The sequence below is a fragment of the Antechinus flavipes genome, chromosome 4 (assembly GCF_016432865.1).
Source record: "Antechinus flavipes isolate AdamAnt ecotype Samford, QLD, Australia chromosome 4, AdamAnt_v2, whole genome shotgun sequence".
Taxonomy (NCBI): Eukaryota; Metazoa; Chordata; class Mammalia; order Dasyuromorphia; family Dasyuridae; genus Antechinus; species Antechinus flavipes.
Window position 1 is genome coordinate 147,000,528 of NC_067401.1, and position 22,167 is coordinate 147,022,694.

General features: G+C 46.6%; 3 protein-coding genes across 4 annotated transcripts in view; 2 read left to right on the forward strand and 1 right to left on the reverse strand.

Moving 5' to 3' along the window:
• The window catches only part of UBE2O (ubiquitin conjugating enzyme E2 O), an 85,401-nt gene extending 72,436 nt beyond the window's left edge, over positions 1–12,965 (forward strand). Inside the window, exons 4-18 of the mRNA XM_051994968.1 lie at positions 14–111; positions 951–1,014; positions 1,436–1,579; positions 2,376–2,485; positions 2,632–2,782; positions 3,042–3,520; positions 3,973–4,127; positions 4,427–4,539; positions 4,869–5,000; positions 6,659–6,748; positions 7,990–8,692; positions 9,091–9,227; positions 9,893–10,096; positions 10,189–10,246; positions 10,673–12,965. Of these exons, the coding sequence (XP_051850928.1) occupies positions 14–111; positions 951–1,014; positions 1,436–1,579; positions 2,376–2,485; positions 2,632–2,782; positions 3,042–3,520; positions 3,973–4,127; positions 4,427–4,539; positions 4,869–5,000; positions 6,659–6,748; positions 7,990–8,692; positions 9,091–9,227; positions 9,893–10,096; positions 10,189–10,246; positions 10,673–11,346 (3,312 nt within the window). The 3' untranslated portion in view covers positions 11,347–12,965. The remainder of the gene's footprint in view (positions 1–13; positions 112–950; positions 1,015–1,435; positions 1,580–2,375; positions 2,486–2,631; positions 2,783–3,041; positions 3,521–3,972; positions 4,128–4,426; positions 4,540–4,868; positions 5,001–6,658; positions 6,749–7,989; positions 8,693–9,090; positions 9,228–9,892; positions 10,097–10,188; positions 10,247–10,672) is intronic.
• A 1,346-nt stretch (positions 12,966–14,311) lies between these two features.
• On the reverse strand, positions 14,312–22,070 carry SPHK1 (sphingosine kinase 1). Of its 2 annotated transcripts, none has more exons than XM_051994992.1 (5): positions 18,552–22,070; positions 16,433–16,582; positions 16,195–16,289; positions 15,973–16,088; positions 14,312–15,665 (listed from the first exon to the last, which is right to left on the reverse strand). In XM_051994992.1, the coding sequence occupies exons 1-5, from the start codon at positions 18,568–18,570 to the stop codon at positions 14,861–14,863; spliced, it is 1,185 nt and encodes a 394-aa protein (XP_051850952.1). In that variant the 5' UTR covers positions 18,571–22,070; the 3' UTR covers positions 14,312–14,860. The 2 variants fall into 2 exon arrangements, with proteins under 2 accessions (XP_051850952.1, XP_051850951.1); XM_051994991.1 differs by lacking the exon at positions 18,552–22,070 and adding an exon at positions 16,971–17,978.
• Positions 17,278–18,082, forward strand: LOC127560432 (uncharacterized). Its single transcript, XM_051995014.1, has 2 exons — positions 17,278–17,545; positions 17,649–18,082. Exons 1-2 carry the CDS (start codon positions 17,278–17,280, stop codon positions 18,080–18,082), a joined length of 702 nt encoding a protein of 233 aa, XP_051850974.1.
• Positions 22,071–22,167: the final 97 nt, after the last annotated feature.

Consider the following 22,167-nt stretch of genomic DNA (forward strand, 5'->3'; position numbering starts at 1 on the left):
CTTTGATCAACAGCCTTTCATGTATGGGGACTATATTGCCTACGACTGCTGGCTGGGGAAGGTCTATGACTTGAAGAACCAGATAATCCTGAAGTTGTCCAATGGAGCCAGGTACCTCCCCTACCCATAGGTAGATCCTTTCCTTCCACTCAGAGGACTCAACCACCTTGGGAAAGGGGAGATTGGGGTGTGGGAGGGCACAGGAGGTTCTTTAGGGAATTTGTTAGAAAAGTTTATGTGCTAGGATAGGGACATATTTCAGATATTTAGGTATGAGAGAAACTGTGTGATGTAATGGATAGGGAACTGACACCAGACACAAGAACAACTGGGCTGAATTGAGACCTCTAACTCGTGACCCTTGCCAAGTCACTTAATCTCTGCCTGCTTTAGCTAACTCTTGAAAGTCTGTAAGTGACGGAGAAGGTACCAACCTACATTGATAGAAGGATTTTCTTCTTCCAGGAGTTCCCTATATCAATAAAATCTTATGTCCAGCTCTATTCCTATGCCATTGGATCCTTAAACCCAACCAAATGTTATTCTCTTCTGTCATGTTCCTATTGTTTGGTTTTAATCTTTGTTTCTTCCTCCTCCTTTGGAAAAATGACTTGGGGCAACTTACTTTTAAAGTAATATTTAGGAGAATATTTTTAAAAGCTTTAAAATTAGTAAAACACTCTTGGATTTAGGATTAGTTTTCTGCTTAGTTTAGCCAAGAAAGTTGGGTGGTTAGGGAACAAAATCATTTGGTATGTTGAAAGCATTGATACTCTCTTTACCAGTATCTGTTTTGCTTAGTAACCTAAATTAATCCTGATAAGCAAAGTAGCTGTTTTCCTGTGTCCTGCTCCACCTTAAGGACTTCAATTATTGTGTCACTAGCAAAGAACACCTCTTTTCCTTTCCTTAAGTCTTTTGTTCAGACTTTGAATCTGTTTTGTTCCCAGGTGTTCCATGAGCACAGAAGATGGTGCCAAGCTCTATGATGTTTGCCCCCACGTCAGTGACTCGGTAACTTTCCTTTCTCAGGAGAAGCTTCTTAGGGTTCAGAAACTCTTCCTCCTGTCCTCAGAGTTTGGGGCCTACAGAGGAAAGGGTACTGCTAAGCAGACAGCTCACCAATATCCCCTTCCAATTGTTCATTCCAAGGGCATGGCTTCCTGATACATGAGGACTTGTCTTGGGGAATAGTGAGGTGAACATGTGAGGTGGTACCTGTGTGAATGTGTTTGTGTGAGTTTGAATATGTGTGTGTATGTGTGTGTGTGTGTGTGTGTGTGTGTGTGTGTGTGTGTGTGTGTGTGTGAATGTTTCAATGGAGGGAGTGCTGTCTATGTATGTATGTGAAGAGGGAGGAAGAAGCATCATGGGTCTTCTGCTGTCAGGAATACCCCTTGCTGAAAATCCACTTTTTCTTTCATTATTTCTGCAGGGCCTCTTCTTCGATGATTCTTATGGCTTCTACCCAGGCCAGGTGCTCATTGGCCCCTCCAAGGTCTTCTCCAGTGTACAGTGGCTATCGGGTGTCAAACCTGTGCTTAGCACCAAGAGCAAATTCCGAGTGGTAGTAGAGGAGGTAGGGTCAATCAGGGATTATTTTGGAACTCTGGAAAGAGTCTTTCTGGAGAAATAATGTCATGACTTAATTTATCCCAGGTCTACCAAGCCCCAGAATTATTTTGATTTTTAAAGGTTCTGTGGCAAAGGGGTTCACTATAGGAAGCTGATTATTTGATAACAGAATGGATTCTTTTTGGTTGGGGAATCTTCCTACAATGTGACTTTTTGTAATCTGGGTAAGGCTAGAGTGAACAGTTATGTACTTTGTATGGTAGATATAATGATACAATCCCATCTGCGCATTAGGATGTAGTAGAGGTAATTCTCTAACATTGGACTGCGAGTTAGGCAATCATTTCTAATCTAATGTAAAGATTACTGAATTTGGAATCAGAAATTCCACAGGTTCAAATCCTTAAGTTTGCCATTTATTAACAGTATGGCTTTGAATAAATTGCTCAAGTTCTCTGGGCATCAGGTTCATCCTCATCTTTATTTAGGGGGTTGTATTAGGTGGTCTGTAAGAGTTACATAATCTCTGGAGAGCCTTAATTTCTTCAGCTGTAAAATAATCAATTTGGACTAGTCCCTTATATCCTTTCTTGCTCTAAGATTCTGTGAATGATGCGTCTTTGGAGAAGGGTTATTATTACTTCAGGTGGGAACTAGGCCAGAGCCTATTAGTATTAGATTCCACATTCCAAGGTTGTCTGCCAGCTCCTGAATCCCAGCTATGCTTTAGAAAACAAAGCTCTTTTTAATAAAACTCACTAAAAATCTGTTCTAATACTGGCCCTTTCCACTCACCCTAGGTACAGGTTGTAGAGTTGAAAGTCACATGGATTACCAAAAGTTTCTGTCCAGGAGGCACAGATAGTGTCAGCCCCCCACCTTCAGTCATCACACAGGAGAATTTGGCGCGGTAAGTCTCCTTTTTTCTCCAGGTCCCAGTGTTGATCCCAGCAAATCTCCTGAGGACTTTAAGCTCAATCACAAGAGGGTCCTAATGCAATGCCTCCCCCTCAAAATCTCTACTACCTCACTATCTTTTCCAATTCCCTTTCACAGAGTGAAACGTCTTGGGTGTTTTGACCATGCCCAGCGGCAACTTGGGGAACGTTGTCTTTACGTTTTCCCAGCCAAGGTGGAGCCAGCCAAGATCACCTGTGAATGCCCTGAAAGAAATTGTGTCCTAGGCGAGGGCTTTGTAGCCAAAAAGGTACACCCAGTAAGATGGAAGTGGGTAGCTATGAACTCATCCATTTTCAACAGCAGCAGGGAGGTACAGAATAAGTTTGGGTCTTAAGTCTTGGTGAGCAGCTGCCTTATTCTTTTCATTTTTGTTTCTTTTGCAAATCTACATACTACTTGAGCTAGTTGTTTTTGACCCACCCTAGCTCTATTGGGTTATTCTGATGTGGGTATTCTGCCATTCTGACCTTAGTACTTCTCCTTCCTCCATGCCTCAACCTCTCCAGGTAAAGCGGTTGCTGAAGAAGCAAATTGTGAAGATCATGTCCTGTTCCCCAGATTCCCCTGGCCCTGGGGATCATCCTGATGGGGATCTTGATAAAGGGGAATCCAGGGCCAAGAGTGAAACAATAGATCCATCCAATCCCGATGAATCTCCCAATGGCTCTGTCAACCCAGTTGAAATTCAAGATGAAGGTCTAGAGGTGTCTGATGACACAATGGAAAGACAGTCCCCATTTCTGCTCAAAGAAGAGGGAGCCACAGACTATAGACTGCAGTCAATGGAACAGGATGCAGATGATGAAGCAGCTGATGATACAGATGACACAAGCTCAGTGACTTCTTCAGCTAGCTCTACTGCCTCCTCCCAGAGTGGCAGTGGCCCTGGGCGGAAGAAGAGCATCCCCTTGTCTATCAAAAACTTGAAGCGAAAGCACAAGAAAAAGAAGACTAAGGTATCTCGAGAATTCAAGCCAGGAGACAGGTAAGCAATGAAGTGACTGGAAGCTGGCTTAACTAATCTGATTTGATCTGCAAGACAACTGAGATCACTATGTCATATGTTACTCACACACTTACTTTTGGGGATTCTCAGCTGCTCACCGCTCAGGTTATTTAGGAGGCAGTTGGTGGGTGAAGTACTGCACATGCTGGTCTAGAAAGGGAGAGTGATCGATACCAAGGTCAGCCTGTAGGAGCCAGTGGCCTCTATATGCCCAGGTTGGGTCCACAGAGTCCACAAAGACTAGAAGGGACTTGGATAATATAGGCAGAGTCTCTAATGTCCAGGTGTTAATTCTCTGGGCCTTCCAGGAGAGCCTGAAATTGGAACCTTCATGTTTTCTGGTCTACATGAGGACCATCTTGGAGAATGGGGTAGAGAGGGAGGGTAGTGAGTCTCAGCATATTAACTCACTGGTGCCTCTCTCCTGATAGGGTGGCAGTGGAGGTGGTGACTACAATGACCTCAGCAGATGTGATGTGGCAAGATGGCACAGTAGAAACTAACATCCGTTCAAATGAGCTCTTCCCTGTGCACCATTTAGACAACAATGAATTCTGTCCAGGGGACTTCGTCGTGGATAAGAGAGGTAGGAGGCAGCCTAGTGAGGTATTCCCCATTTGGGAAGGGCTAGAGGTCATAGAAGAAAAAGAGATCATTTGGGGGGATTCTGTACCAGAAATTAAAATGGGATTGGGGTGGTGATTGAAGGAGTTATTACTCTTCTGAGTAGATAGTCACACCTTGGGATTTGGGACAAGAAGAAAGATCTAAATCAGGCAGGAAATAGATATCAGATCTCATGCCAGATTTCAGGATGAGAATTGAGGTAAGCATTTATGCTCCAGAATTTCTTAGCCCATCACCTTGATTTTTTATGAATTGTAGTCCAGAGTTGTCCAGATCCAGCTGTTTACGGAGTGGTACAATCTGGAGATCACATTGGCCGAACTTGCATGGTGAAGTGGTTCAAGCTTCGGCCAAGTGGGGATGATGTGGAGGTGAGTGTATAACTGTTTCTTTCTCTTATAGAATGAACCCTGCTTGGAGGGAATAGTATAAGGAAGAGTGAGGGGTCCTTGGTCTAGAGCAGAGATGGGGAACTTTTTTTTCTGCCAAGGACCTTTTGGATATTTATAACATCATTTGTGGGCCATACAAAATTATCATCTTATAGAACTCAAGCAGTGGGAGGTTGTTGTACCTAGCTTTCAGCTCATTTTTATTATGCAAGATTTTCTGAGCCTTATATGGTCCATGCTACATTAGAAGTTCCCCATCCCTGGTCTAAAGGATAATTTGGCTATAATAATCTGTTCTGTGATTTAAGCTAATTGGAGAAGAAGAGGATGTGAGCGTTTATGACATTGCTGATCACCCAGATTTTCGTTTCCGGACTACAGACATAGTCATCCGAATAGGCAATGCTGAGGAAGGTGCTGCTGGCCCCAAGGAAGATGAGGTACAGTTGACCAGCTGTCTACTTCCTCAAGCAATTCATCCTTGTTCTAGTGTTGCAGCTAAGGCAGCCTGGGGGAGGAATATCTGCCTTTCTTGGGCAGAGGACCCCCATTCGTTAGACACAACAAACAGAAGATTTTTCCTACTTAGACCCAATCTGGTTACAGAAATCAAACAACTGCAGGCTCTGTTTTTGCCTCCAGATGGCTCCAGCACACAGGACCTGGTCGTATCAAAATATAATTCAGTTCCACATTCCTGGTAGGTGCTCAGGCATTTTATTAACCAGAGGATCAGCTAAAACTCCCTGTCTGCAAGAGAACATCTGAGGCATAAAGGAACGGCTTACCTCTCACTTCTCATAAGGGGAACCTCATTCAGTAACTATCTGAGTACCCCTGCATACCAAGTGGTATGGGGATAGCAAGGTGTATGTTCGGCTAGGGGAAGAGCTGGCTTCAGAGACAAATGGCATCCATCCAGTGACTGCCTCTGCCATGTCTGTGATCTGCCCAGGTGACTTGTTGCTCTAGGGCACTGAGACTAGAAGTTGAAGGGAGACATTGCTGAACTGTGCTGACAGGAACCTTTCATCGGGGAGTTCCCTGTATCTTTGAGATGATGGGTCTCTTCTCCGTCCTGATGTACAAAGCACTCTTTCCCTAGGCAGTGTGAGAATACAAAATTGTACAAGCCTTAATCCTTTGAATTTACCTTTGAATCTGCAATCAGTCTATCAGAGGAAGTGACCTACAAATACTGACAACCTCAAGCAGGATATGGTAAAACCTGTATCAGCAGTACACTATTAAATGCTGTAGGAGTTGAGAGAGAGAGAACACAAGAACTTTGGTTTGAGCTGATCAGGGAAAGCAGCTAAAAGGCAGCCTTGGCACTCTCAGATGAGCCATCACTCCAGTGCAGTAAGTCTGAGAAATAGCAAGTCACCCAGACTGGCAGAGGTATGAGGCCAGGCAGTCATCGGAAAGGACCGGGGACATAGCCGCCTCTTGTTGGTGGTACGTACTGTAACATTTGTGAGGCTCATTGACTCCCCAGCAACAGAGCACTATGGGCCTAGTACTGCTGCCCTTTAGTCACATGACTATCAAGGACCAGAGATGGGTTTTCAGTGTTCTTTCTATTATACAGTACTGCCTTTCAATTCCACATTAAGAAACCTGTATTTATTCAGTGAGCAAGGGAAATCCCTTGTAGATTTTTGAAAAACAAGCTATATGAGGTAAATACTATTAAGATTTCTACTCCTGATTCTGAGCTGTTTCCCTCCTATGTTCCCAAACCTCTGGTCTATACCCCCATCTCATGCAGTAATTTATTAAGCATCTGCCATTTGCTGGGCACAGGGACAAGCATTGGGGATATAATTAGGAAAAAGAAAGATGACAGTCCCTGCCCTTAAGATACTTACAATCATCCTCCTTAAATAGAGGTTCTGGGAGCAGCTCTCCTTTCTACCTTCCCATCAGGAGGTCCCAAGACAGAAGTTGTTGGTGCTGTGTGAGTTCCAGGAGCTGATGCTCCCTAAAGTACTCAAAACTCAGATACTATATATCTCAACAAGATAGCTCATCCAGCTCCCTCCTGCCTCCTAAGAAGGTAATCCATGACCCAAGGCTGTTTCTTTTTGCCTCGCAGCCATCAGTAGGCCAGGTGGCCCGTGTGGATGTCAGCAGTAAGGTGGAGGTGGTATGGGCCGACAATTCAAAAACAATCATCTTACCCCAGGTGAGAGACTCTGAATAAGCCTGAATTGATTAGTTGCCTGTAGTCTGATTAGGTTTTGTGCTCTACTTTATACTTCCATGTACTATAAAACGAGAAAGAAAAACTCTTAGCCTTCTCTTTTTCATTATATTTTCCTCTTCTACACCAGAAGTTTTAATGTCATAGGTTTTTTCTTTTCAGTTTCTTCAGGGGTCTTGGATAGATAATAAAAGGGGAAGCTCTGATTGGGAAGAGAAAAATGCAGGAAAGAAGGAATAAAAATACCCTTCTCACTTTGCCCTGAGTTAATCCAGATCCAAGCCCTATCTAATTTAGTCTTGTCTCACTTGTTAGTGAGTCCCTAAACTTTAGACTCATAGAAAATTTCCCATATTTGCTTGGCTCTTTTTTGTATTTACCCAGTGTTTCCCTTTTACCAATCTGAAGAAAAGGTGAGCCTTTATATTGGTACTCCCTGACAAACACAGGCTCTCATGAAAAGTGAACAGAAAAGGAATTGCAAGGAAAGGTAGTTTGGGTAATAAAGTAGCAAGTGCAAGACACATATGCTTCCCAAATCCTCATTCTTTATTAGCCTAAGTAAAGTGATTACCTGATACCATTCTCTTACTTTCATTCCTGAGCTTTAATGAATTAACTCTTCTAGTCTAGAGTAGGTTTTGGATCTTAACCATCCTATCTGAGGCCATCTAGGGAGAGAGAACAGTATGTGACACAGTCTTCTATGTTCTCACCTCCCCCTTGTGTCACTTGTTCCAGGCTCCCTGGTGTGTCCCCACAAAGGGGACACTGCTGCAGCGTCAGCTGATCCACACTTCATTTGCCTTGGTTTTCCCCTTGGGCCCCTCAGCCCAGTCAGGCAGCTGCTTAGCAAAGCAGAGAGCCTTGGGCCAGGATGGAACAGGAGCACTAGTTAGGTATCCAGACAGTACTCTCTTCCTAAGTCCAGGGGAGAATGAAAGAATCAAGTTAATGGTTTAGAGAAGACCAGTTTGTTCCAAACCAAATTGAAGAGGCTGGGCTGAGACTCCTGAGTGTTAGCAGGACTTAGCATAGCCAAGAAAGAAGGTAACACATGCGTGTCATGTAACAGTGCAGTGAGAGCACAAGCCATGGTAGCCCTAACAGTAAATAGCCTGCCTTGAGCCCCTTCAGAACGCTTTTCCATTGGTGGGGTTGTGACTTCCACATCCAGACCCTGCAAATCTGAGCTGCCGTTGTATTTCCCCTCCTCTGCCCAGCACTTGTATAACATCGAGTCAGAGATCGAGGAATCAGACTACGATTCTGTAGATGGTAGCACCAGCGGGGCCTCCTCTGATGAGTGGGAGGACGAAAGTGACAGCTGGGAAACAGACAATGGGCTGATGGAGGATGAGCACCCCAAGGGAGACGAGCCCATCGTGCCTCCTGCCGAGCTGCCAGTCACCGCCGAAGAGGAGAAGGGAGTGGCCATCAGCGAAGAGGCCGTGGCCGCCGCAGCCGCTATCCAGGGAGCCGTCGCCATGGCTGCACCTGTAGCTGGGCTCATGGAGAAAGCCAGCAAGGAAGGGCCCCCAAAGAGTTTCCGGGAACTGAAGGAGGCCATCAAGATACTGGAAAGTCTCAAGAACATGACAGTTGAACAACTCCTTACTGGTTCCCCCACCTCACCCACTGTGGAGCCTGAGAAGCCCACCCGGGAGAAGAAATTCCTAGATGACATCAAGAAACTCCAAGAAAATTTGAAAAAGACACTAGACAATGTGGCCATTGCTGAGGAGGAAAAAATGGAGGCTATGCCAGAGGCAGAGCGCAAGGAGGAAAAGGCTGAGGCTCAGTCTCCTGTTCGGTCAGATTGGCCCAGTGAGACCCCAGTGCTCTGCCAGCAATGTGGTGGCAAGCCAGGGGTCACTTTCACTAGTGCCAAGGGCGAGGTCTTCTCTGTACTGGAATTCGCACCCTGTAAGTTGGCCCCTCACCCTGGTTTTGCTTGTTCCCCTTGTTCGTTCCCACTGGGTTCCTTTTGAGTTGACTTATCCCCTGTTTTAATGGGGGCACTCCACTCCATTTCCAATCCCTGTGTCATGCTTCTGACTTGCTGTTTCTTCAAAGCCCCGTTCAAGGTGAAGAGATTTTAAACATAGTCAAATAATTCTGATTGGAGAGAAAAAGGATGAGTCAGATAAAGGGTATATTATTATCTGTTTGGGGGAAAATACCAAGCCATGAAGTGAGAAGCACTTCTTCCCAGTGACCTGGGCTTCCCCTGGCTGCCAGTCTTTCCCCTACCCATTACATTCTAGATATATCTCCCCAGAGTTCTCTATATTGATGAAATAACTGATCTTTCTCACCTCCAGTTAATCATTCATTTAAGAAGATTGAGTTTCAGCCACCAGAAGCCAAAAAGTTCTTCAGCACAGTGAGGAAAGAAATGGCACTGCTTGCTACCTCGCTTCCAGATGGCATCATGGTCAAAACCTTTGAGGACCGAATGGCAAGTAGAGGTCACTTATTTTCCACCAAAGTAGAATTGTCATCATAGGCTGTCACTTGCTGGCCTCTCAGCCTCCTGTGGGGAAAAAAAAAAATATTCTTTCTCAGCCACAGAGTAGCTTGAGACCAAGGACTTAATACCAGTCATTTACACAGTACCAATATCTCCACAAAGGAGGATAGAAAAATTCCCATGATTTCTAATCAGTTAAAGTTTTAGTGTCTTTTCTGGTTACAAAAATGCTTATGGTAATTGATGATCCCAAATGTTGTTTCCAAAATATTTGTTAAGATGTATTCCTTATTGCAAAAGGCAATTTTGTTTCTTTAAAGTTCCAATTGTATTCTTTTAAATATTCATTCTTTCAGTAGACAGAGTTTTCTGTAATTTAGAGGGCAACCTGGAAAACTTCCCTTTAAACACTGTCAAATCTTGAAAAGTGCTTTCTTTCTTGTACCTTACTGTGAGATAAAAGGATTGTGTGGAAACACAGTTTTGGTTTTTTTCCCCCCTGAATATCACAAATTTGTAAGAATCCATGAAAAAGATTTGGGTAGTGAAATAGTAGTAAGAAGGTACTAAGTGACTATATCCACCAGACTTTTTAGGTCATAATTCTGATGGCTCAGGCTACTATGGTTCCTTTATTATTTTTTTTTTAAAAGGACCTCTTCTCAGCCCTGATTAAGGGTCCTACTCGAACTCCATATGAAGATGGTCTCTTCCTGTTTGACATCCAGCTCCCCAACATTTACCCTGCTGTGCCACCCCACTTTTGCTACCTCTCCCAGTGCAGTGGGCGGCTAAACCCCAACCTATATGACAATGGGAAGGTGTGTGTCAGTCTACTAGGCACATGGATTGGAAAGGTGAGTGAGTTGCTAAGATAAAAAATGGGGATGGAAGAGCAAGCCAAATGTCTTTGGGCTGTTTGTTATTCACTGTTCTATATGTATTTTAGGGAACAGAAAGGTGGACCAGCAAATCCAGCCTTCTACAGGTGCTCATCTCCATCCAAGGTAAATCAGTAATACTTGAGAGATAAAGAAGAGGGTTTGTGGGAGAGATTTGGACCCTATGCTTCTTTGGAAGAGTTAACTTTGGGGCAGTTATAACACCATTTTCCTTAAATTCTTAATTGAGCAAAGTTAAAAATGGATTTGGAGGACTAACATTCATTATTCCAGATTTTTCTAAATTGAGCCAAACTGCTTGAGAACGGGGATGAATTGATTTGACAGGCCAGGGGAAGAGGGCAGTGTAGTGGACAAAAGTATTGTTTAGCAATGAGCTAGAACAGTTATCTCTCCTTCTTGAAAAAAAGGCTAATCCACATGATGGTGGGTAGATAATCAAATGTCCTTTAACATAGTTTCGCCCTGGCTTCTCTTTTGGATATCTCACTTATTCCCTTACATTTTCCATTCTCTGAATTAATCCTGTAGGCCTGATCCTGGTGAATGAACCTTACTACAATGAAGCAGGGTTTGATAGTGACCGGGGCTTACAGGAGGGCTACGAGAATAGCCGCTGTTATAATGAAATGGCACTGATCCGAGTGGTACAGTCTATGACACAGCTGCTGCGACGTCCACCTGAAGTTTTCGAGCAGGAGATCCGGCAGCATTTCAGTACAGGAGGCTGGCGGTTGGTGAACCGAATTGAATCCTGGCTAGAGACCCATGCCCTCCTTGAGCGGGCCCAGGAGCTGCCTAATGGGGCCCCCGGGGACGGTAGCTCACCTGAGCCACCCACAACTACTGAGTTATCTGACTCTGGCCGAGAAGAACCAGAGGAAGCAGGAGTGGCTGCTGGTGACGTTTCCCAGGGTTCAGACTCTGAGGGTGGTGCCCAGGGACCAGCACCCTCAGTTAGCAAGGACTTTACAGAGCAGACTCCTGAGGCTACCCCAGACTCATCCGCGCCACCCAGTGTCAAACCAAAGAAGCGGAGGAAGAGCTACCGAAGCTTCCTACCAGAGAAGAGTGGCTACCCAGACATCGGCTTCCCCTTATTTCCGCTCTCTAAGGGTTTTATCAAGAGCATCAAAGGGGTCCTGGCACAGTTCCGGGCAACCCTGGTGGAGGCAGGCATCCCTGAGGGTACTGAGGACAAGTAGCAACTCCCAGACTGAAAAGACAGTGGACACAATGGGGAGAGGGTGGCCTGCTGCCTACTCACTCCCTCTCCTGGAGTCTCCCTTCTTCTCCATTTTTTCCATCCCCAAAGAGAGGGCCCCTCCTGCCCTCATCCCCTCAAGGTGAGTGATGATGAAGTGAAAGGAGCTTCTAGGTGCACTCCCCATTCCTGGTCTGAAGCTGTCTTAGAGCAAGAGGTTCTTTTGCAACAAAGAGAATCTGAACTTCCTAGGTTGGTTTTTTGAGTTTTTTCTCCTCTTCTCTCTGTTACTTCCTAACAAAACAGAAAAGCCCAGTTCTTCCTTTGCCACGGAAAGTTCCCAGAGAATAATACTGGGGATGTCCTTAGGCCTGCACGTTCTCTTCAGGGGCAAGATCTGATCTCTGGAGCCATGGATGTGCCTCACGTTCATTGTAGCAGGGGAAGCCCCGCTCCCGCGGTCCCCCTGCCCTCTTGATGGGCTCCCCTGCTGCCCTCTCCAGAATCTGCTATCTTCTAACTGTCTGTGCCCCAAGCAGATCAGTTGTTCCTTAGGGACTTCCTGAGAACTGTCCCATTAGTCACACCATGCTCTCACAACCTTACCTGTGTTAGATTCATTACCTATGAGGTGGCAGTGGCACATAAAGGGGATGGCTTAGTACTCTGGAATGAGGGTAAGGATAATGGATTTAATGGGAAGGTAAAGCTATAGGTGCCTTGCTGACCCCAGACCCTACCAAATGGGAGAATATGCAGCTTTGGTTTCCTTAAGCTCAAAAATTTTTTGAACTAAAAATACAAGTGCTCCCTCCTCTTACCATCCAGGAGTGAAAGTACAGCAGGAAGATGGAAATAAAATGCTAGGGACTCTGCCCCTGTCATCACAGTAGCTACTTGACAACATGGAAAGGTAACATGAAGCTCATACCAGAGAGAAGCTCCCCTCCTCAGCAGCCAACCCATTCTGGTGTGAGAGTGAGGCCCCCAGCTGGCTCTATCTGCAGGTGTTGTGAGCTGTGGCCGGCTGGGGACTCACACCTCTCCCAAGACACGCACAGAGGTTTACACATTTTCTAAGCTTTTGATAATGTGAAGCTCCAGGTTATGAGGTTGCTATTGAGCACATTGCAGCTATGTAATTTTTTGGTGTATGTATTGTAATATTTAAGGTTTAAAAAAAAAAAAGCTAAAATCTCATAAAAGCAAAAACCTTAAACTTAAGAAAAAGACAAAAAAAAAAAGCCAAAGCATGATGCATCTTGTTAGCCTTAAGCTGACTCCACAACTGTGCTGTATTATAACCAGCTAGCAGCAGCAGCAGCAGCAGCAGCAGTGGGGAGAGTGGTCAGAGGCAGGACTGTGGGTGGCGTTTGAAGACTTGATTCTATTCTGTACAGTATTTAAGAACAAAACAGGATTGACTGGTGGGGCCATGCTTCAAAGTGCGTTCATTGTTCATGTGGAGATGTGAATGCTCTATTGCTTATAATATCTGTATAAAGTGCTGTGTGATTAAACTTTTTTTTACCTGCATTTTTTTTTTTTTTTGGGTTTGGCTCATTAGAATGTAAAAATAAACAAAAAAAGTAACGCCATTAAACCTGCCTCTGCCACTCATCTGGACTTTGCTGCCTTTTTTTCCCCTCTAAGACAATTTTGGAAACACGAACACACAAACAAAATTTTCCCATTCCTTCAAGCATTGAGAACAGTTGGGAGGTATATGCTCTTATGTCCTAGCCAAGGGTTCTTTGAGATCATTCAGATCACTTTTCAAATACATCAGACATCTCTGTCACAGATTCCTAGCTGTCTGGCCTTTCTCAGAAATAATGGCTTCTAGAGCGGCTAAGTGGTACAGTGGATAGAGCATTGGCCCTGGAGTCAAGAGGACCTAAAGTCAAACCCAACCTCAGATACTTAAAACATCTTAACTGTGTGACCCTGGGTAAGTCACTTACCCCGATTGCCTTGCCAGAAAAAAAAAAAGAGAAAGTATGACTCCTTTCTAGCATTTAGAAAATAATTTCCTAATATTTGACTGTTATAGTCAAAAGTTTCTGTTCATTGATCAATTCAGCCAGTTGAGCTCTTCCATAAGTTTTTAACTGTAGTAAGAAATTTAATACTTCTTTATGAGTCTGAAGTTGCTGGTATAACACAATAGGACTCTAGGCAGGTATTTTTTTCTTTTTTTACCTAAAATCCAGGGGAAAAATCCCAATAAGGAAAAAGTGGGGGGTGGGGGAGTGGTTAGAGATCAGTTGACACTGCTTCTACTGTTCCTGCAGCTTTCTCAGTGGATTCCATCTAGTTTGTCCAGTAGAAAAGATGTGAAGTGGGAGTAGGGGACGATGATCAAAAGGACTAATTACAGGCTGGAAACGGATAGGTTTTGTTTGCAAGAATGAGGGAGGGAGAACAGTTGCTATTGATCCAGTTTGCCCTTTTTTCTCCTTTGCCCCAATTTTCCGTAAAACTGTGGCCAAGAAAGATCCAAATCCCACCTTTTGGCTCAAATAGAATGCAAACACTTCAATTTGCAGGGCCTTTTCTCTTTATATCACCACTGCCTGACACATAGTAGGGACTTTTAAAAATTATTGATAAGGCTTCAGCCAAGTTCTTTGAGGATTTCCTGAATGATTGAGCTGGAATCCCCACAAGCGTTCACTTCCCCCGGTTATCAGTAAAATTACTATCTCCTCTCTCTAGCATCTTAGAAAGCAAGGCCTTTGAAATGATTTGCTAAGGCAACTGAAAATGATGAGCTGAAAGCTAGATACAACCTCCCATTGCTTGAATTCTATAAATTGATAATTTTGTATGGTTCAGGAATGATGTTATAAAATATTCAAATGGCCTTTGGCAGAGAAAAAGTTCCCTATCCCTAGGGCAATTGTGTTGAACTAAGATTGAAATAGATGGCTAAATTGTACATCAGTATCCCATTGGGTGGCATATTGACTTTGAAAACCATGTATTACTTTTATTTTTATTTTGTTAACTAGTTCCCAATTACATTTTGTGGTTTGGGCTGCACTTGAGAGTTTTACTGGCCAAAATTTGATACCTGTGTTCATTCTAGAGCACCGAACTTAAAGTTCATATTTCAAGTTTTATCACTGACCTTGGGCAGATAGCAAACATAATTTCCCCCCCATCTGCAAATAAGCCAAATGAATGTAGATTTTTAAGAATTTTATCATTGTAAAGCACCATGTAAATATGATCCTTTCTCTTAGGGCCAAGCTTTTCCCCACTTTTTCCTTATTCCCCAGAGACAGAATTAGGCAATCTGGAAAAGTTATTTTATTTAGACTGCTTATTTGGTATGCTACCTCTGGCCAAAAGAGTTCCACTAACTGATCCTGAGATGGGTAAATCTTGGGACGTCTAACAGCTGGCTTGCCTAATTTTGGAGTCCTGCAACTACCTAAGCTGTGGAAGAATTCCCTTTTTGCTTAGGGGCAAGGTGCTGCCTGTTTTCAAAACTGACTAAGTCCCAACATTTAAGAAGTGAACTCAGATGAAGCAGAGTTTTCTGAACAAGATAGAGGACTTGGCTCTGGGCTAGGCTTTAGTTCTGGACAGCCACTAACTAACTGAAAGCCCTCAGGGTGCACCTGGCCTTGGATAGCCTCGCTGGCCAGCTGTTCCCCATCCACTGTAAGCATGCCCCTGGTATCATGCGGTTCTAGTCGGAAGGCGACTGCAGGCACGTACACCAGGTTAGGGCAGTTCAGGTCCATGTGTGTGCCCTTTTCCATGGCCATGAAAAGGCGAAGTAACATACTTCTGGGCACACCAGCCCTAAGGTAGAACAGATGTATAACCCCTCCAGTTCCCCGAGCCATGGGGGCAGTGAACATCTCACTTCCTAGATGGGAATGGAGAAGAGCAAGCACCAATACGAATTCGTGCTCGGGAACCACAGTCCAGTTTTCTGGTACTGGCTGCTCCAGAGGCACTAGGAGCGAATCCATAGGGCCTGGCTGGTCATGGGCCAGAGGAGAACCAGGCGGGATCTTGGAGGAAGGTGCTCCAGCTGGAAGATAGGATAACGTGCCTTGATAGGTGCGAAGGGCGGCCAGGCGCAGGAACGTGCCCAGCGTGAAGCGAATTTTCCCTAGGCACCTGTACTTTTCACTCTCCACATCTACGTCTGCAACAAAGCCCCAGCCCAGGCTGAGCACAGAGAACAGGCGGCTGCCTGAGGCCGTGTGTAGGGAAAGCAGGTTCATGGGAGAAATCCCCCGACGGCACAGCAGCATGGTACAGTTGGTCAGGAGGTCTTCATTGGTCACTTGTTCGTTGCTGGGAAGTGAAGAAAGAACATGAGGAAGGGCTGGAATCCCAAGTCCGCGGACCCCACTGGTCCCTTCCCTGGGTTTGGGTTAGCAGGGAGGGTAATATGCAGCCAGCCTCCTGAGAGAAAAAGGAAGCCTGACCCTGGAGAGGAACTGGAGCAGATGGAGAGAGAGCAGAGGCCGAAGGCCTAAGGACTTGAATGCCCTCCTGGGGGTGTGAACCCAGTCCAGAAGGGAGGGGATGAGGCTTCTTAAAGGGCTGAGAGCCCACAAAAGGGGGAGGGGGGACAAAGGCAGAATCCTGGCTCCCTCACCCTGCGTAATGGTTTACAGATGCAGCCAAAGCATTGCCCGAGCCTGCCGGAAGGCTACAGAGAGGCTTCTGAATCGCTGTTTCCCAGTCCGGTCGTTCCATCAGGCCATTCACCACCTGAAAGCACAAAGTGGGTACCTGCCTAGCCTCCCCCCACCAAACAGCAGCTACCTCCTACCAGCATCGATCCTCACCGGCCCCCCAGCCACCACTCGTCACTCACCTCGTGCATCAGCCCATCTCCAGACATCACCACCAGGGCATCCCAGGAGGAGAGATCCTCGTCCCGCACCAGCTCCCTCGCGTGGTTCCGCCGTTCTGCAGGGAGGAGGGAAGCAAGTAGTTCAAGTTCTTCTGCATTCCGAAGCCGACGTGGGACCCTGCAGCCGTCATCACTCTCGCCCTGGCTTGGTGACCCAAGGTGGAAGGGGCTGGCAGAGCACCTGGCCCTCGGTGCTTACCAGTCAGCCGCAATGTGAAGGAGACACCTGCTTCCTGCAGCATGGGCTGCACTCTGTTGCGGAAGAGCTGCAGGGCCTTGCCGGTTCCGCCTCGGGGGTTCAGGAGCACCAGCACCCTGCAGGGGCTCGGCAGGAAACGGCTCGGGTGCCCTGCGGAGAAGAGCAAAAGGTATAAAGGACCCTGGCATCCGGAACCGGAGCCCACCGTTCCCTGGACATTTCGGAGTGAAGCACCGAGCTCAGGTTACCGAGATCACTTGTGGCTCAGAAAGCCCAAGAGGACTCCAGCTTCATGACTAAAGGAGGCCCATTTTTGACCAAGAAGGAATGAAGCTGGGCGATGAAAAAGAGCCCTTGGACCCCTTGCGTTTTTCCCCTCTCGGTCTGAGTTTGTAGAGAAAGTAAGTCAAGTCGCATCCGGTTCCTCGGGACGACCTTCCCCAGTCCTGGTCTTTTGGGCCTTTTCCACCATCCCCCACACGACCACCCCTACTACCACTGCCACCACCATGCTCTTTCTCCTTTGGCCCTCACGCACTTGCATCCGTGATCTTTGTCCGAAACTCCCTCAAGCTCGGGGCCAGCGGAGACCTAGCCGCTATAGAAACACAGGCCTCTCCGGCTGCCTCTGCCCTGGGCTCCTTATCAGCCTCTCCCAGGCCCGGATCTCGGGGCTGGCGTGGGGACTCTCCTGCCCCGCCCCAAGTCAAGGGGTGAGGGGACGCATGTTCCATCCCCAGGGGCTCGGACTTAGAAGCTGCGTCGGGAAAGGAGCTTATTACACCGCTCCCTTCTCAGCTCTGGAAGGACTTGAGGTCGACTGAGTTCTCTGGTTATCCCGAGCGATGGAGGCAGAGAAGGAGGGGTCGGCAGAGCCTCTGGCAAGCGCGGCTCCCTGGGAAGGAGTGGGAGCGACCACTGCCCACACCCCCTTTAGAGCCCGCTCCTGTAGGGCACGAATGTTCTCAGGAAGCTCTCGGGGAGACAGGACTCGAGGTGAGGAGATTCTGCGATCCCAGGTACGCGGGATTCCTCCAGTGATGGGACGTCCCGGTCTCCTGCTTTCCCAGCTTCTCTGGATCTCCAGAAAGGTATCCGCGTTTCCAGCCAGGGGTAAGAGAATCAGGAATTCTTCCCTATAGTCCCTATCTCCAGAGCCATGTCAGGGCCAGTCCTCCAGCCCTATCTGACCCTCTTCTTCTCACATCGGTCCTAGGGCGGGGAGAAAAGGTCCCGGGGACCGTATCGTTCTTCAGTCATGCGAAAATCCCGGAACCCCGGCGGACATTGCGCAGTCAACAGGATCCAGGTCGGGGGATTCCCACACCAGCCACGCAGCCCGCTGCTTCCCACCTCTCCTGGCTCGGGAAGGGTCTCGAGAATGAGCTCGATTTCAGACTTAGTTCCCCTGACCCCGGGCCTCCGGAGTTTGGCGGTGGGGGCTGGGCTAACAGATGGTTTCGCGTGCTGGCCAGAGGGGTCAAACAGACCCGCCTGTTCAACCCACTTCTCTCTCCTCCCGCCCACCACCCTGTCTCCAGCTCCAGCTCCAACTCTGCAGAGAGGGAGACGAACGAAGTCGGTGTCCCAGTTCCCCCAGAAGCTGGGGAAAGGCGGATCCGAGAGGGAGGAAAGGTGGGGCCGCTCTGACGGCCCTCCCCGGTCAGGCCGGTTTGCCGCAGGAGGGGCCAAGGCTGTTTGCTTTAATAGCCTGAACCTCACTCACTCCTTAGGACCCAACCTGAAGTCTGAATAAACTGGAGCTCTTTAGAGCAGTCCGATTTCGCCAGCGCTCCTCCCTCCTGCCCCAACTTTTCCCCGCAAGTTCTGCCACTCGGCACGGCTGGGTTAGCCGGGAGTAGGGCGTTCCAAGTATTCTTCCCTACCCCCTAGTGGCTGGCCACGCCTCAGCACCCCAGCGCTCCCGGCTCACCCCCGAGGACGAAAGTCCCGAGTAGGCTGTACCAAAAGGAGAGCATCTGCCCTGGGGCCATCAGACCCAGCATTTAGTGAGCCCAGCCCCAGGAAGCAAATCCCCCCCAGAGTCGCAGCGCAAAGCTTCCAGGCCGACCCCGCAGCCCGCTTAACCAGTCCTCCGGTCTCCGGTCCCCCATCTCACCATCCTGACTCGAAGGCATCCTCCAAGTCGGAGAGCTCCCGAATCTTCCGGGCAAACAGCTAGCTCCCCCTCGGGTTCTTTCCCGAACGAAGCTCAGTTCTTGTCAGAGGTTTGGGACAACCCCTCGCGGCGGAGCCAGGGACGCCCTCCGCTGTGTCCGTACCGATCGCGTAGTCTCCCCCGCGCTGCCGCTTCGGGTGGCAACGCCGAGGGAAGTCACCGGCGGGGCAAAGTTCCAGCAGCGGGAGGAGTGACAGCTAAGGAGACGCGACGCGGCGAGCGAGGTGCCCAGCCTGGGGGCAGCCGCAGAGGCGAGCGAAGCCCAAGCCCGAGGCGTGCATGTGCCGCTTGCCCCGCAGCTGCGTCAGCCCCAGCGCCCGAGGAAGAGAGGCTGGAAAAGCGCAAACTGCTCTGGCTGCACAACTTCGGGCCGGCGCTCAAAAGTCCGGCTCCAGTCTCCTAACGTGACTTCTGGGTTAGGGAAGCGGGAAGCCGGAGCTGGACACTGTACTGGGCGGGGAGGAGGGAGGCGGGCCGGGGGTGGAGCCCGGGCTGCGTCGGCTCGGAGATAGAGCTGTCGGAGCGCCGAGCTCAAGGAGCCCTCCGCACAGGGCTCCGAACTCTCCGCGCCGGAGACCGCTCCATTTCAAAGACTGCCTCCTTTAGAAAAATAACCCCCGTGGCGTTGGCGGATGCCCACCCGAGGCCGACTTAATCGCACTTTTCTCCACTCCGCTGTTCCCTCTCCCCCCTGTCTCCGCCCCCCACAGGGGCCCCGCCCCCGACGGCTTCCGCGTAGAACTATTTTTAACCTTCTGGGTGGCTATCCTTCGAGTCCATAAGACCAAACCGGACTATCCCGGAGGTAGGGCAGAACCGTGCACCTGTGAGGAACCTGCTAGGGAGTCCGTGAGCTCCAAGCATCCTGGAGAGCTGGACCCCACCGGAGGCCACCCGGGCTGTAGAATAGTAAGGGTTATTTAGTTTGCATCCAAGGAAGTAATTGAAATCCAGTCCCAAGGAATTTACTTATCCTGTATCTTAAGGCCCTCTTAAGAAGAATGTGGGAAATTGAGTGACAATAGTAACGTGGAGCTCAGAAGGGAGCCCTGGGTGAGGAAATGGGGAAGGTGGGAAGGAAGGAAGGGGTGGGAAAGAGGCTACAGAGGATTGATAGATAAGGTTTTCATAAGCCTGAACCCATTAATAAGGTTTTCAGTTTCAAATTGCTACTAATATTTATGAAGGCAAGAGCTGGATCGAATACAAGTTTATATCCCCTAGTTCAATCGTCTGCCCAAGAGAGTCCGATAATAGGGGTTGAACTGAATTGGGATGTACACGATTATCACCATCATTTACCAAGAACCTCAGTGTACACAGACAACAAAAAGTTATTATCCTCAAGAAATCTGCATTGCTCACCAAACATACACTATAGACCAAATTAGAAAGCTATAAGCACAAAGAAAAGTATATGGACTCACCCAGCCTTAGGACGGGTTTTCATAATTTGGGCAAAGTGGTTATGGATATATTGGAACAAGTTAATAAATCTTAAGTGAACGGATCTAGGGTAAGCAAAAGTTAGCCAAGAGCCAATGTTTATAAGACTGCTATTAATCAAAGAAAGAAGATGAAGAAAAGAGAAAAAAAGGACTTAAATGTCAGTCAACTTTCATTTATTAAGTGCCTGTTATATGTCAGGCACCATAATCAATATAGGAGATACAAAAGGAAAAAAAAAGTTCCTGCACTCCTGGAAAGATTTCTGGGATGGGAATTTAGTTTATATACCTCATTTCCCAAAAACCTGCACTCATTTTGGACTCCCTTGACTTCTTCACCGTATCCTTAATAAACTAATCTTCGGGAAACCTCATCCTCTTAGAAGATCCAGTCAGCTTCGAAACTCTCGGTTCACCAATATCCTTTCTCTGCCTCTCTGAGTGAAGGGTGGAGCCAGGAATTCCCCCATATACATATAAGGAGGGGTGAAAGGAGAAACATTTCAGACATTGGCTCATTTCCTTCTCAGATGCTCATTTTGGATTTCTTTGTTTCCTCTGGAGGATAGACTATTTAAGACTTGATTTCTCCAATAAGCCACCAGGTGTCTCATTCATCCCCATAGTCCCCATGTTCTGTTTTATGTGTTATCTTCCCCCATTAGATTGTAAGTTCCTTGAAGGCAATCGTTATCTCTTTCATATTTGTAACCCCAGAACTTAGCATAGTACCTGACATATAACTGATACTTAATAAAGTTTATTGACTGTATCTCAAAAGAAGCCTGGGAAACTAGAAGGTAGAAATAAGGAGAATGTATGGGAGAAAGGGGAGAGAGGCAGCTTGAAGGCAGGAAAAATGGCATATTAATGTCACTCACACAGAACACACAGGAGAGGAATAAAGTGTAAGAAGACTGAAAAGTTGGGGAGGGGGTCAAGTTATGAAGGGCTTTAAAAGCCAAACAAGATTTTATGTTTAATCCTGGAGGTAATTGGGAATTATTACAGTTAAATAGGGCAAGTGACAGAGTCAGAATTGTGCTTCAGGAAGAGAGGTACAGAAATATTTGTAACAGTTCTTTTCATAGTAGTCCCAGATTGGAAACTAACAAAGTACCCATCTATTGAAGAATAGTTAAACAAATTATTATCTGAGAAATAATAATAGGAAACATTCAGAGGAAACACTAAGAATTAATGAAGAGTGGAGTGAGCATAACCAAAACTATAAAGAAAAACAGCTTTGAAAGGCTTCAGAAACTCTGACTTCAATGACAAACCAGAATTCCAGAGGAAGGGAGATGAAGCATGATTACCCATTTCCTGCCAGTGAGGTGATGGACTAAGTCAACAAGAATTTAATAAGCTCCTATTAGGCCCTGTGCCAGATACAATGCTAAGTACTAGGGATACAAAAAGAAAGGTAGAAAATAACCCCTACTCTCAAAAAGCTTATAGTCTAATAGGAAGAACAACTTTACAAACAAGACATATATATGTGTATACATATATATGTATGTGCATATAGGAGAGAGGACACTATGAAACATACATTTTTGGCCAAAGAAGGATTTGTTTTATTTAACTACATATTTGTTATGGGGTCTTTCTTTTTTTAATTGTTCGATTGAAAAAGGAAAGTGAATGGAAGAGAAAATAAATTCTTGAGGGAGAGAAGGGAGGGAAGAAAGGAAGGAAGCAAATTAGAGGGTTTCATTTTTTTTTTTTTAAATATAGACTACAATAAGAACTAAAACTAAAGGCCTATCTCCATCATAACTTAAGGGGAAAAGTGAGACTCTTAAATGTAAGAGTCGAATGAGCAATATATTGATTTGGGGCTACTGTCTTCTGTGTTTTTGATAACTGTCTGTGAAGGTAAAATAAAGACTATGTTTTTTGTTGTTGTTTTGAGGTTTGTTTTTTTAAGTCAGTTTATAAAAGCTCTTCATTCCTTCCTCTTAAAAAGTTTGACTCAGGGAACTCATAACTCCACAAGATCCCAAAACAAAGAACAATGTGAGGTATGAACCCAGAGAAAAACATCGAAGTCATTTCTCTTTTAAATTCCTCACTATATGTTTATGTATGTGTATATGTGTATG